At 40.8% G+C, this 15,986-nt stretch overlaps 1 protein-coding gene across 8 annotated transcripts in view; it reads right to left on the bottom strand.

Moving 5' to 3' along the window:
• The window catches only part of ARPP21 (cAMP regulated phosphoprotein 21), a 104,713-nt gene that overhangs the window by 50,744 nt on the left and 37,983 nt on the right, over positions 1-15,986 (bottom strand). For 5 of the 8 annotated variants that reach the window (XM_031059575.1, XM_031059578.1, XM_031059572.1 and 2 more), the window contains 3 exons: positions 15,832-15,891; positions 13,137-13,369; positions 2,326-2,556 (listed from right to left, as the gene is read on the bottom strand). In XM_031059575.1, the coding sequence (XP_030915435.1) occupies positions 2,326-2,556; positions 13,137-13,369; positions 15,832-15,891 (524 nt within the window). The remainder of the gene's footprint in view (positions 1-2,325; positions 2,557-13,136; positions 13,370-15,831; positions 15,892-15,986) is intronic. The other 3 variants (XM_031059571.1, XM_031059574.1, XM_031059577.1) reach the window with 1 other exon arrangement.

Raw genomic sequence — 15,986 nt, 5'->3', positions numbered from 1 at the left:
CATTACAGGAAACAAAGATCTTTTTCCTTTTCTTTCAACTGTCTTCTCTTCATCTCTGTTTCTGACAGCATCCATCACTTTGATAGTCGATCACAGCATCCAGCAATCTAAATTCCCTCCCCATGGAGCTCCTTTTGTAATGTTTCCCTAATGAGATGCAAAGATTCTGAGCCCAAAGAGTGACAATTTTGCAGCATGTATTTTGCTGCATGTGAAAAACACAGCAGATGCCAAAGTACAGTCTGACTTCCAGCACGAGGTAGCAGCATGAAGCTAGGAGTGTGAGACAAGAATGTCAGGTTTTTAAAGAAATCTGCTCTCTCCATTACTTTATTATGTATATATTTACATGGGAGCCACAGAAATTAAACACAAGGTTTGAAAGAAACACAAAATAATATATACACAAAAATACTTGCTCCCTGAATGTTAACCATATAAACATGCATGGGTTTCCCAATGATGCATCTGCAGCCAGAGGCACACAGGGAGGGAAGATAAGGTGCTCTGGTCTAGAGACAGTATTGAAAGGCATTATAACTATAGCAGAAAAAAAAAAAAGACTACCTGTGTAGCAGGCAAAAATCTGAACTAGCTGCTGCAATTTGCTAAATTGACAAGATAGATGTAGGAGATGTTCCTCTTACATGGCTCTTTCAAGTGTGGTGAGCTCCAGTCTCTATCCTTGCCAGGAACAAGTCAAAGAACAATCCTGGCCAGGAACAAGCAGTATCTCTTAGCTGTTTGTGGGCTCCATGCAACATAATTTCCTTTCATTTGTTTCTCAGTCCTGTCACCTGAATTACAGTTGTCTCCTGCCTAGACCTGATGAGTTTTGTATGGAAATGGACCATATGGTGGAACACAAAATGTTGTCTTCTATATTGACCAAGAAATTTCAGTGTTGCAGACAGAACTGTCATCTACCAGAACAGAAATGAGCAGATGAATATAATGATGGATCTTTTCCTTGCTGACAGTATTAGGCTCTCATGTCAATAATGCAATGGTTTGGAAAAAAGTATACTTAAAGAGTAAAGGCTCTGGAAGAGTAAAGGTTGTGCAAGTTAGTAAGTCACCTCTCTGGACAGAACTTATCCAACTTACAACATTCAAATCTAAACAAACAAGAGCTCCTCCATGATTTTAAATATGCTGATACATATTGATCAGCCCCAGATATTACCGTCTATAAATATCTGTGGTAAGACTGGCTGAACAGTTTACCAAGGCTGTATTTTCCTTAAAGGCTGCAACTTTCTTGACTGAACTAAAAAAAATTATTCTTAATAGCAGACACACAAATAAGCTTTAGGCATTTCCACCAAAACAGTGGAACATAGGGATGTAATACACATAAAATACAGGTTATAAACAAAATCCCCAAAGAAAAAGCTCCTGAATGTTCTTTTAAGGACTTCGAAAAAAATATTTCAGAGTTTAGCTCTCAGTATAATGGAAGCTACATTTCACTACAGGCTTTCTTGTCTTAAACCTAGCATAACTCAGCTAAGGCTGACAGCGCAGCTAGCCGTGGTCACTGGAATAGTCCAAATTACCAAAGAAGCACCACAACCTCAAACTCCCTGAACCTTCTTAACACTGATAGTACAATATGGTGGGGAATAACAGCATAACATGATCCAGACTTCATCCAGACCAAGGAGGCAACAAATTGCCTTAAGCTTTCATCAAGCACTCGAGTTCAAACCGAAGAGTTTCTGAAGTGCCCACAGCACTTGGGTGCTTGCAAGTGTCTCACTTGTGAGCTGCAGTGATGAAAAGTATCAGGAATTTAAGAGCTACATCTTTCTCTCATCACAAACTTCACAATATAAATACAATTGCTAATCATATAACTCACATGAAATTAATTCTGAAGTGCAGATTCAAATGCAGCCTTTAAGCCTTTTGAAGTTCTGCTGTTAAGCACAATCTCTAAGAATGTGACTTTATATTTTGGTTGCACCATATCTCACCATGCTTGATATAGAAGAGCATCTGTCCTTATTTATGCTAAAGGGATCTTAGAGGATTCACTGAGAGCTAGGGAGCACCAGGAATGCTGAATGAGGAATATCCTGTCTGAGATGGAGCAAGAGTGTTTTGTATCACTTCCCACCAGCTATGCCACAACAGCCTCAGAAATCAAATCCAGCTTTGCCTGCACATTTGAAAACAGCAATTTGCCAAACATCATTTCAATGTGTATTTGCTCATTAAGTGCTTCCAGAAAAATATGTCTGGAAACAAGAAACCTGCCGATTCACCAGCTGACATCAGAACCCCAAAGGGCAGAATCAGGCAGGAGGGAGCTGTACTGACCTGTGTGCGGGTTGAGAAGGATACTGCCAGGAGGTATCCCTGCAGCTTCAAGTGGAAGAATGATATAGCTGGTGTTGCTGGGGGCCACCTGGCCACTCATCCCGTTCTCAGGGTAGGACACACTGCCTGAAGAATTGGCTGTCACCCCGGGGACGAGAGATGCACTTTGGAGAGGCTGATGTATTCGTGACAGTGATCCTGAGGAGCCAGCACTGCTGGAAGACTCTGAGCCTAACAGGGAGACACAAGCACAGCAGGAACGGGGGTTATAAGGGACACTAGTCCCCATCAGATAGGGCACATACAAGGACTGCTTCACAGACTGCAAAAGCATGCACCACTCCATGCCCAGCTTGTAGGAGCAGGATTTTCACTCCCTACTGAACCCAGTACCCAGTGGTAATTTTGACAATTCAAAAGCCCACTTTCCTCATGCAACATCAGCTTCCCCCCAGCCAATAAACAGACTTACCAAAGAGGAACACAAAATCCTCAGCATATATTTTTAATACCAAGGTATCAGTTCATAAGGCATAAAAACTAAACACAGTGTTTATAAATAAAAAAAAAAACCCAAACAAAAATGGAACACACAAAAAAAATCAGCTAACATTCTCTGCAAAGCAACAGCAGCTGAGTTATCAGTTCAGTCACAAGGTAGCTGTGTAATATCCATATTAACTAAAAGCTATTTAAGATACTACCTAAGACTTTTGCCACTTTAGTTTTTCAGCGTCAAACCTATTAAAAATGATCAATCAAGATAAATCAACTGTGCTAAAGCACATTTGTTCCTGGAAGACTGGGAAGACATATTATTTTAACCCCCAAAAATAATATTCAAACTTCTGAGATACTACTTGATTAGATTGTAATTTGCTTCACAAAAAAAAGACAAGGATTTCCGAGAGCATAATGCTCAGATGATCAGCTTCCCTAAAGCAGGATGGTATGGATGCTTGCTCCACAGCAACGTATGTTTTAATTGCAACTTCTTTCATTTTACTTGAGTCCACTGTCTGTGCATCTAACCTCCACAGTGTTTATCTGCAGGTACAGACTAAAAGCAAGGACAGAATTCAGACTTCAGTTTAGCAAACCTCTTTGAGGCAAATTATATCCTTTCAGATATGGGATTCTGCAGGTGGACCCTGCAGTAGACTGCTTAGAGCCTCAAATTAATTTTCAGTCAAATGCACTTGAAATTCATTCATTTTCTCATATTTTGAGAAATGAGAGCAGAAGAGGTTTCTTCCAAAGAAATCACACCACCATCCTGTTACTTAACAGAGGATTTTTCCACAGATTATTGCAGGTTGCTATGTAACACACATTTTTTTTATCCATCATCTTCAAATTTTGCGCTCATACAGCAATCACTACAGACACAGTCCTCTCTATGAGCTGTGCACTATTTGCCATAAGTAGGACCCTACATCTGCTTCTCCGGTATTTAATCAAGAAAGTAATAGAGATTTCCAAAGAATTTTTTTGTTTCATTAAATAAGGCTTTCAATAAAACATCAAAGTTGTATTAGTTGCTACATTTTTCCTTTCCTCGCAGACTGAGGTTAGAAATTTAGAAATATTATTCCTGAAGAAATAGTTTTATTTAATTTCAAATTCCTGTGTTTCTACAAATTGCAGTTATTCCTGGAGGCCATCCTCATCAAACTGCAAGGAGTATTTGGCATCTTCCTCGCTATTGTAAATGCAACTGATGGAGTTCAATTTTCCTTCCACATCAGTTACAAGGTCCTTTGCTGTATTTCCCTGGCCTTTCTACATGCACCTCATGTTGTTTCGTTGAGTTCTCTCTTTACTTTCTCCTCTTTTCCTTCACCTTTTGAATTCACCGGGTCAGGAAGCTGCCTGGAGATGGTAGTGGTGATGAGATTTCTTAAGCCTCCCATTATTTCTAAGTGTGTGTGTGAGTAGTACCAAGCCTGAGTTCAGACTCTTGCCGCTTTTTGTGCCATTCCAATGAAACACTATTGGTGCAAAAGAAGATTGCAGCTCTGACATTCAATTGTTTTGGTTTTTTCTTTCCTCCCTTTGTGCTGTTCTTATGGCAGAATTATGTATTGATCTACACCAGCTTCTGAATGATAAAAGCCAGAGGACTGCAATGAATTCAGGTGTACACATCACATGGCATGGAAGCAGTGGAAAATACTTTGTGGCTATCCCCACACGTTGATCAAGCTGATAACTTTGAAATGTCTACCTTAAAAGATGCAAGATCTGCTCTCCCATGTCAGCAGATCAAGTTAGTGATTTTGAAATAACACAAATAAGTCACAAAAGCATATCAAGAATTTTCTGAATTTAAAAAAGAAAAAAAAATTCCAGAAATTACTGCTGTACCAATTTCCCCCCCATTTATACTGTATAAAAATTATCTACTTTATCTAGTTCCATTATTGTAACTTATTTCCTATCATTTTAAGTCTAGACGTATTAAGCCAAGTAAATTCCAACACTAATATTTGGAAATTAACACCAATTAATCTTGTCTTTGTAGCTCTGATTAGCTGTTTTCACGCTGCCTGAATTTGGAATGGGAAATCACTTCATAATGAATTCAGTACTGTGAAAAGGGGGAAAAAATAAACTATCTGACTTTATTCAGATTCATATTAAAAGATGTCTTGCAAAAGACTTCTGAAAGGAACTTGGACTAAATGAGATTTTTGCCCCCATTACACAATCTAACCTCTTTTTTTCAGCATGTAATGATGGATAGTTCTTCTAGCTTATTCTATAATTTTCTTGCTGCTTCACAGTTGAGATAATAATAACCTTCACATTCTCATCACTTTCCATTAATATATTTTTTAAATATTCTGAGAGATACAGAAGTTTAAAGAGCTGTAAAGAAAAAGAGACAGAAAAACCACCAAAAATGCTTAATAGCTGAGAGGGTTTGTAGAGGGAGAGCATGGAAGTACCATTAATCTACCAATATTCTAAGCAAAAGTGAGTGATGCAACATGTCCTGCTCTATTTTCCTTGGATCAGCATTCAGTATCTGATGACTTTAAACATCTCTGCTCATCTCACCTTTCAAGTCCAAGGCAAATTTCTCCTTTCATATCAACTACACTCTCAAATCTATCCACTATCACTGCTTACTCTAGACCATCACCATTTTCAGGAACAATAGAACTGGAATGGAATACTGGCAGTATTTTTGTCTTGGATATAGATTCTTGGATTAGAAATATTTATTTGCTACTTCTGTAAGTCATTTGCCTTTCTCTATGCAACAATATCTTTTGTGATCTTTTAATGAAATGGCACGTGCTCATGTGAACATGATTATTTCTCTCTAAGCTGCACTTCTAAAAATAAAACTGATGCTTCAGCACAGTCAATGGGAAGATTATGACTGGAAGCAGTTGGCTCGTGACCTGCTGCCCATAAATCAATATTCTGACAGTTTTTGCTGGACTTACAAGATTCATCAGGCTAATGCCTAATTCAAGTAAATTATAAAGAAGGAAAAATCCAGTTCCAAAACTCAAGAGAAAAAATATAATATACAGGACACTTCATTTAAGAAACCCCAAAACCTATACAACAAACCAACCAACCAAACCAGCAAAGGAAGGTTAAGGTATTAAAATGCCTGCAGTAATGTACTGAAATGCCTTTCCCAAGAGGAGTAGCAAAGAGCACCTAACAGGAGAGATTAGACTGGGTCTCCAATTACTTGGAGCCCTGCCAAGGAAGCTAATGATCCCTACAGATTTGTATCAACACAGCTAATACCCCAATGCAATCAGCTTTTTGCAACTAAAGAAGAAAGAAATATGCTCTGACAGATGTGCATTCCACTGAATGGAAAATGCATTAAGAGAAGCTAAAGGTGCAATAGCTGCAACTTTTAAGCCTCCCAACAATTATCTAACTAGATATGTAGATACACATAGGACATGCATGTGAAACACATCTTCCCTCATGACGTTAAAACCTGTTGCAATGTGTCAGTGACAATAACGTGGTAGTTGATATGCTAGATTTTCTCTTTTTGGGTGTTACAGACTGAACATGTACATCATTGTGCCCCTACAGTGACAACCATTTCACTTACCACTCTTAGACAACCCTGGAAAGTTTACTGTATTACTAGAAAGCTAAACAAACCAACACTTTGCATAATGTCCTAAGTAGTAGGAAGGCAATCCAATTGAAATTTGTTAAATTATTAACTCCCCATTTGATAGTGAATTATAGCTTAGAACATCTTTTAGTACCTACTGAACTACAGAATAACAGAGAAAGAAATTTTATTTGCATTGTACAATCTGTGCTTTTCAGTAGAACAGGGTTTTCTAAACAGTCAACAGGTGCATGAAAATAACCATCAGGACCAATAAGATAACCATATAATTGGTTTCAAACAGCCCCTTTTGTGAAGTTTACAAAAATGAAGTAACATAATTCCTTTGCTAAGCTCCAATTCCTGTGCAGCTGAAAACAATAAAGTCTAAGACTAATTGACACTACTGGACTCTACTGCAGAGAACAGCATGTTCTGTGATCTCTTTGTGAGCCTAAGGGGAAGCTAACATCTTTCTGAGCTTCAGTTCCTGCTTGTTTGCTATGTACCATTAATTACTGATTTATCACAGGTTAGGGGCAGAACATTTAATTTTGGTGACAATGTGAAAAGCGATCCAGAAAGGCTACAATGTTAATACTGCATCACCGTATAGCCTGTTGAAGGCAGCTGTGAGCCTTCTGTAAAAATCCTGAAAATTTTACTACTCCTATGCTCAGGAAGAGTGTTTAATAATGCTTCTGGACGACTGCCATACATACAGAGAATAATTTTCACATTTAAAGAGACCATAAATATTTTCCATCATTCAGCCAATGAAGAACATTTTGACCAACTAATGATTTCACACTGATTCAATACAAATTTTATGCAAGACAAAAATATTTTAAATGTATTACTGTGAACCATAAATCTCTTAAGAGAAAAGTTTTTCTGTAGGAGAACTGGGACAGAATTGGTGCCTAGTAGACTCTGGCATGCTACCAGGACAGCATGTCTAACGTGGCTAGCAACACCTCTGCAATTCCATTTCAACTACTGTAGTGAACACAAGGGAAAAAAAAAAACAACCAAAAAACAAAAGTAAATAATCCAAAATAAAAACATGATCAACCTTTAAATGTCTGAACAGAACACCAGGGCTGCCTATGGCAAAAGTAGAAAGTAATGAAGACAGCATGCAAAACATTCACTATCAAGTATCACTTGGTACCTAACACACCTTAGAAAATGCAAACATCACATTGACTACTGTATGAATGCACTTAGCATTTTTTTTGGTGAAGGGAAAACACTTTATCAAGACATACTTCTCCATTGTTTTTTGAATTGTTATTCTTTTCTGCTTTAATGCCATTCAATAGCATTTTAGAGAGAAGGACAGAAATAGTGATTAGGACTTATGTTCTTATGACTTTTTTCAGGCTGTTTGACTTTGTGTCCTGGCTTTGAAGTTTTGTTTTGATATCCAGTCTTGCTCCTCTTCCCCACTTCTTCCTTTTATCTTGCTTCTCTTTTATTCTTTTTGTGCCTCGGCTAGCTTTCCAGTCTAAATGCATTCCTTAAAAAAGTCAAAGCATTTAAAAAAGAACATGGAATTTTAATATCACTGATGTTTTAAAAATGTATTATAAGAGCTTTCATTAGAAAGCAATTTGGGGTTTGGTGTCTACAGGGTGCAGATGCATTTACAAGTATTGGCATGCTTCACAAGTCTCTTCTTTAATACATTTTGAGTGCATCCTTTTTACTATGCTTGATTTTAACACTAAAATGGCTTCTTAAAAATATTGCCCTTGCAATGAGATGTCTCCTCCAAACTGGATTTCCCTGACACCATTTTAAATGCTCTGTACCTCTGCAACACAATGATGCAGAGAAACACATTTACCTGCACTTTACTTAAGGTAGAATGATACAAAAAAAAAAGTATAGCACGAGCCTGTGCCTCCTCCTTAATTCTTGCACATCAAATTCAGTTTTGATGCTATTCAAATATTCAAGATAAAGATATCTGGAAGTGAAACCATGGTCTATTCCATAATTCAAGCCCCACTGTATGGGCTCTTTAGTCTATATTCAAATTAAAAATACACTAGAGTGTAGTTTCAGAACTACATACACACTGAAATTGCACCTTGCCTTCCTGGGGCACATCCCATAGGCAGACAGAACACATAATAGGGACGATTCTGTCATCTCTCCACCTGGCTGAACACAGGGATGAAGGGACAGGGGGCAATTGCAACAAGCTCCTGCCCAGCACAGCAGGGCAGGTCTCCTGTGTGATTATCTCACTGTCTCAGGGGCCCTGGGATAACAGATGTGAGGCTCTGCAAGTGGAACCAAACAACAGCAAGGATGGTGGTTCACTTGGCTGGAGGTTAATTCAGACTGCTCCCTGCATCAAAATTGCTTCCATATAGAGAAAAAGATGGGCCATGGTCATGGGAGACTCACTTCTGAAGGAAACAGAAGACCCAATATGCTGATTAGACTCCCTTCTTGGGGTTGTTTGCTGCCTCCTCGGTGCCGGAGTTAAAGATGTTAAAGGAAAACTTTTTACCCTGATACAGCTCTCATGAGGTTCATTATCCATTACTGATTTTTCAGTTAGGCAGCAATGAAGTCCCAAGAAGAAGTCTGTGGGCAATCAAGAGACTTCAAGGCCTTGAGATGATTGGTTAAGCAATCAGGAGAAAAAGTAGTGCTCTCCTCTGCCCTTCCAGTTGCAGGGACTGAGGAAGGAAGAGCCAGCAGATTAAGAACAGATTCTGAGCCTGGTGTCATTGACAGAACTTTGGGGGTTTTAACCATGGGTTGGTTCACCAACACCAAGCCTAGACAGACAGGTTACACTTGTCTGTCAAAAGGGGGGAAAGTATCTTTGTAGAGGAGTTATCAGGTCTTTAAACTAGATTTGAAAAGCAAAAGGGATGTTATGCAGCATGCCAGTGTTTAAGAACCTCACCAGCACAGCATCCCTTAATGATCAGTAGGAATTACAGCTTCTTCCCACAAACAGGGGGCAGGATCAGTAACTCAATTTAAGGGCATCTACAGCAATGCACACAGCATGGGTAACAAAAGAGGAGGAGCTGGAAGTACCTGCACTGCAGGATAGCTGTGACACAGCTGCCATCACATGGTGGGATGACTCCCACAAGGGGAGGGCTGCAGTGGATGGCTGGAAATGCCTCTGAAGGCATACACAAGGAAGGATAGATGGTGGGATATGCCTTGTATGTTAGAGAGTGTTTTGATTGTCTAGAGCTTGACAGTGGTGACAAAAGGGTTGTGTGTTTATGGGTAGAAATCAGAGAAAATACCAACAAAGCAGATGTCAGGGTGGGAGTTTGTTATAGACCACCCAAGCAAGATGAAGAAGCAGATGCAATATTCTATAAGCAGACAGGAGAAGTTTCACAATCACTGGCCCTTGCTCTTGCACACGACTTTGACTTACCAGATAACTGCTGGAAATAGGACACTGCAGTGAGGAAACAGTCTAAGAGGTTCCTGGAGTGTGTAGAAAATAACTTCCAGGCACAGGTGGTGAGGGACCCAGCTAGGGAAGGTGCCCCTGTTTTTGTGAACAAAGGACTTTTGGGTGATGTGATGGTTGGAGGTTTCACAGGGCACAGTGATCACAAAACAGACATTTTCAATTCTCAGAGAGGTAGGGAGATGGGTCTGCAGATTGGCTGCCTTGGACTTTGGGAGATTTTGGCCTTGAGAGGCAGTCCTGATAGACAAAGGGGTACAGGAAGGCTGGCCATTCTGCAAGAAGGACATCTTAAAGGCACAGGAGCAGGTTGTAACCATGTGCTAAAAGACAAGCCAGCATGGAACAGAGCCACCCTGGCTCAGGGTAAAAAATGGTTATGCAGGGAGAAAATCAGAAAGGCCAAAGCTCAGCTAGAACTTCATCTGGCTATTGCTATAAAAGACAACAAGAAATGTTTTTCTAAATATATTAGCAACAAAAGGAAGGCTAAATCTATCTCCATCCTTCTTTTGTTGGAGGGGGAAACACAGTCACAAAGATTAAGAAAAAGGCTAAGGTACTTAATGCCTTCTTTGCCTCAGTCTGTAATATCCAGACCTGTTCTCTGGGTACCCAGTCCCCAGAGCCAGAAGACAGAGACAGGGAGCAGAATAAGGCCCCCAAAATCCAAGGACAAAGGTGGTGATGTGCTGCAGCACTTAGACCCACAGGAGTCTATGAGATCAGATGGGATCCACCAAGGGGTCTGAGGGAAAGGGTGGAAGTGCTCACTGAGCCACTTTTCATCACCCATCAGTAGTCCCAGTGGGATCTCCCAGCTGAGTGGAAGCTAGAAAATGTGACACCCACCTACAAGAAAAGCCATAAGGAGCATGTGGGGAACTAAAGGCCCATCAATCTGACTTTGGTGAAAAGAAAACTTACAGAGGAGATCCTCTTCAGTGCCATTATGTGGCATGTACAGGACAATCAGGCAACAGGGCCCAGCCAGCATGAGTTTATGAAAGGCAGGTCCTACTTAACCAACCCAACCTCCTGTGACAAGGTGACCCACTTATTGGATGAGGGAAAGGTTATGGTTGTTGTCTACCTGGACCTCAGAAAAGCCGTTTTTCAACACTTTCTTTCACAATACTCTCCTGGAAAATCTAGCTGCTCATGGCCAGGATGGGTGTACAGTTCCCCCTGGCTGATGGCCAGGTCCAGAGTAGGGGTGAATGGAGTTACACATAGCTGGAAGCTGATCACAAGTGGTGTTCCCTAGGGCTGGTGCTGTTTAATGTCTTTATCCATAATCTGGACAAGGGGATCAAATGCATCCTCTCAGGAAGTTTGCAGATGATTCCAAGCTGGGAGGGAGTTTTGATCTGCTGGAGGTAAGAAGGCTTTACAGAAGGATCTGGACAAGCTGAAGCAATGGGTTGAGGCTAATTTTGTCATTCAATGAGACAAAGTGACAGATCCTGCCCTTGGGTCACAACAACCCCATGGAGTGCTACAGGTTTGGGAAAGAATGGCCAGTGGAAAACGACCTGAAGGTGTTGGTTATCAGCCAGATGGATATGAGCCAGCACAGTTTTTGAAAAAGCCAATGACATCCTGACTGTATCAGCAATAGTGTGGCCAGCAGGACCAAGGCAGTGATTGTCCCTCTGTACTCGTCACTGGTGAGGCTGCCCCTCAAATCCTGTGTTCAGTTCTAAATCCCTCACTACAAGAAGGATACTGAGGTGCTCTTGGAGCACGTCCAGAGAAGGCCAATGGAGCTGGTGATGGGTCTGGAGGACAAGTCTGATGAGAGGCGGCTGAGAGAACTGGCTCAGAGTTCTTTTTGCTCTCTACAACTACCTTAAAAGAGGTTGTATCAAGGTGGGGGTCATTCTCTTCTTCCAGGAAACAAGTGACAGGATGAGAGGTAATGGCCTCAAGTTTCTAGAAGTGATGTTTAAGCTGGATACTAGGAAAAAATTTCTTCAGTGAAAAAATTGTCAAGCATTCTAACAGACTGTCCAGACAAGTGGCTGAGTCACCATCCCTGGAGTGTCACACATGTAAGTGTGACCCTTGGGAGCATGATTTAGGGGTGCACTTGACCATGTTATGCTAATGGTTGGACTTGATGACCTTAAAGGTCTTTTCAACTCAAGTGACTTTAGGATGTCTAAAACTTTAAATTATGTTCAACCTCCAGAGATCTAAAATGTAATTACTATGTCAATGGCTTTATTTATTTATTCTAAAAACTCCATTCCCCAGCATCCTGAACCACACAAAAGCTACTGTAAAATTTGGGGGATAGGAGTGAAATTTAACCAAGTCAGGTTTGATAAACTGGGTGTAAATTAAGTACCATCCATAAAACACTCTCAAGCTGAAAGAGCACTAAGTGCTACATATTGATTACCATTTGTCCTGTACTATAGGTATCAAATGAACCAATCTGATAGAATCATCTGACGGCCCAGTTATTTATTATGCACTTTCAACCTAAAGTATAATAGAATAGCTTAATGGCATAGCTTGAAATTACTTAGATGAAGACCCTGTGACTCACTCATATGTTAATGTACTCATAAAGTTAATGCAAATAAATCCAGAATTCCCACCAGATTCACAGTCCCCTTAAAGGATGTTTTTGTTTAATGGGAACTAAACAAGAAAATAGAGAGATTGTGGGACTTCTGTGAGTCCACCATGGCATCAACTGCCACAACCAAGGCAGAGGCTGTACTCTAAAATACAGATGGGGTGCACTTTAGCAATGACAACAAAATGTTCTTCTATTTCTCCTCAGATATCTGACATTTAATTATTCACAACTCGTAAATATTAAGATTAATAAAAAGGTAAAATCTGTGCTTTCTCTGAAAGGAGTACCACCTTTTCAGGCTACAAGTGCAGTATGTGTATGGTGTGCACATACTATACCCCAGGGAAAGCCTAGCTCTCCTATGATTTGCAAACCTCATGCGCTGCATTTTTTCTTGATTCCTAAAAACTCAGAGGCTGGTACCCACATACTAGCATCCACAGCAGGACATACACATCTCCTTTGTACAGGAAACACAATGTTTATATATTTTGCCATCTAGTGCAACCACAAGGGTCAGACTACCTGGTCTCTGAAGGTCCCTTCCAACCCAAACCATCGTGTGACAGATCATACCCAGACAAGCACCAGCACAGCCATTTATCACCACACAGCAAGAAGCACTGTGAACCCAATTCAGTACTAGCTACCTGTTTTAGACAGTTTGCCGGTACTTCTGTTGCTTGATGAGCTATCTCCTCTTGTCAGGACGGTTATCCCACCAAAACTGGCTGTCTTTGTTATGGCTGGCTTCAAATTTCGGTTTGAGCTGTCCGAGTCTGTGCTGCTCCATGGCCTCTGGTGGTCTGTCCACTTCAATTCGTTCTCTGTACTGCTCTGTCGACTGCCAGATGTCTTCCCAATGCTGTCTCTGTTGCCCCTACAGATACCATGAAACAAAGATTTATACACAAATAAAACCATGTCAAGGCAAAGTCTATCTTCAGGTACCCTGCAGCAACCCAAATAAAGAAAAAGGAGATACTCTGCCTTTACAAAAGCAGGTCTGAAATGGGATTTGACCCCCATACTTACCTGCCTTCAGCATGTAAACACTGCTATAATACCCGTTTTACAGGCATGGCACTTACCGCCCTCCCCTTTTGGATGTCTCCTCAGAGCACTTTACCAGATGAGGCTGACACAGCAGTCTTATGCAGCATTTCTGTGCCCACTGAGTGTTCTCTCCCCTCAGCAAGCCCCTCACCACTTCTCACTTTGCTGTCCATCCCCTGTGATGTTTCTTCTATAGGAGCTTGCTCCCAGCCATTATCAGCTTTGTGAGCCCACTCAAAGCCTTGCCTAGACATGTGTCCTCTCAGTGTGACCCCAATCTCTTCACTGCTAATGCTTCACTTGGAGACCCACAAGTCAGTTTACTATGTTTCCACTCTGAACAAAATAATAATGAAATTTCCTGGGTAGAGGCTGCCTGTCCTTGAACAGTTGCAGAGCACCCAGTGTACTGTGAGTAATAACACAGTAAATCCTGCGATCACAATTTGGCTTATTTATGGTAAACTACTTGCACTGTACTGCTGAAATGACAGAACCAAAATGCCTACCACGGCTTAGTGCACCATGACTGTTATCCCAAGTGGTGCTCATAACACTGTATTTGGAAGGATTTTAAAAGACATTTTCCACTCTTCTGTCATAAATTACAGTATAATAGCTTGCAGGCTCAAAACTCTTTCTACAGATCAAAAGGATGGGACTGTATCTGTTTAATCTTTTTTGGTCCCCTTTTTCCTTGTGGACATGGTTCCTGCTTTTTATTTGGAGAACCTTCTGAGCTGTGTCACTTGGGACATGAAGGAGGCAGCGTGTCAAAGATGGGATCAGGCTGTTGCATTCCTTGCCTGTAACAGAGCCTCTCTCAGATGTGATCAGCAGTATAAGCCTGTTGACCTTTGCTAGACCCACACAGGGGAAAGCGTGAAGAGAAACAGCACAGAAGCATCAACACAAAAAAAGGAAAAATACTTTAAAAATAAATCATCCTTTAAGATTTAATCAGAAAGAAAAGAACCCCAAAGTATATTATTTACAGACTCTTTTGTACTCTTGTGCTTAGAAATTAACAATTTTCTTCTATCTATATGCTAGAAAAAAGAGGGAGAGAAACAGAATGCTATTATATCCCCATTATCTATGGCTTTGGGTTACAAAAAAATCTCTTTTAGCTCCCCAAACTCAGACATTAGCTATTAAGAGTGTGTGTGTAGACACCTCCTAAGTCCTGCATGCCCAATCCAAGACTCTCAGGTCATCAAGGCTAACCCCAAGCAAGGAGGAAGCTTTTTTTTGCCTGCTGCCTGTGGTCATGGGGCACAGAAGCAGATGCTCCAGCACTGCTCTTTATCTGGTGCAATTTCTCCATCTCCTCTGTGGCTGCTCTGATGACATGCAGACTCAGCAACACACATCAAATTTTCTCCTCACACATCCATTTCTCCTCACAGTGAAAAATTATGTAATATAAATGACATAGGTTTGAAGTGACATATGCAAACTCCAATGCACGCAGACATCTAGTGAATATCTGCCTTGCTGTCCATGCGCCTTAATAGATGAAGGGCAATTTCTGAAAGCATCCATTCCTTCTGCCTCCTCTGCTCAAGGCTTGTGGCAGCTGACTGACTCTAAAAGGAGCCTGGTTGATGTGAATTGAACGTGTGAGAGCTCATGGTGGGGGAAGACAATCTTTCTAAAACTCTCAGAAGAACACTGTCACCACCAGATTCAGACTTTCACTGATTCAGTGTGTCAATTGGTAGAACTGCTCTCCATGAAAGTAGGGACTGAATTTTAATGAGTTCCTGTCGGCCTGGGATGCTCTTTGGGATATGGAATGCATCTGAATGTGTGGAAGGAATTGGAGTTGAGAAGACAAAGTTGACAAAAAAAAGTTTCAAAACAGATACTTCAGATAAGGGAGCTTCAATCATTCTGCCTCCATGCACTTTTACTTCAGCTTTTAACAAACCAACAAAAGGAGGAAAGGTCAGTCTGGGCACCAGTCTATGAAACGTGCCTGTCATATATGCTCCAGGAAAAATGGAGCCTCTCCAGTCTCTCCCAAACAGTCACAGTCTGAGCAGCCAGGCAGCTGAGAATCTCACGTGGTTCCTGAGGCAGTGACCCAAAGAAAAGGGTCCTGTTGTTACCTCTTCATTCAGAGAACATGGGAAGAGTGGGGTAGGACTCTGTTCTCCATGCTCCTTTCCAACCAGCAAACTGACATACCCACACATGCCAAGGTGTGCCTTGGCAAGGACACAGACAGAATCACAAGTGGGATGCACTGGGAAATAAATATTAAATAAAATTCATACAAACCTAAACAGCTGTCTTTTCTTATGCATATCGTTGCATATGCTACTGTCTTCCAACAGCCTACTGAAAAATGAAAAGAAAGATTATGCTAAAAAACATGGTAATTCAAATTTATCCGATCTGTAAAGTTTTATTTGATTTCTAGATACATTTTTCAA

The sequence above is a fragment of the Geospiza fortis genome, unplaced genomic scaffold, assembly GCF_000277835.1.
Source record: "Geospiza fortis unplaced genomic scaffold, GeoFor_1.0 scaffold120, whole genome shotgun sequence".
Taxonomy (NCBI): domain Eukaryota; kingdom Metazoa; phylum Chordata; class Aves; order Passeriformes; family Thraupidae; genus Geospiza; species Geospiza fortis.
This window is presented reverse-complemented; position numbering and strand designations above follow the sequence as displayed.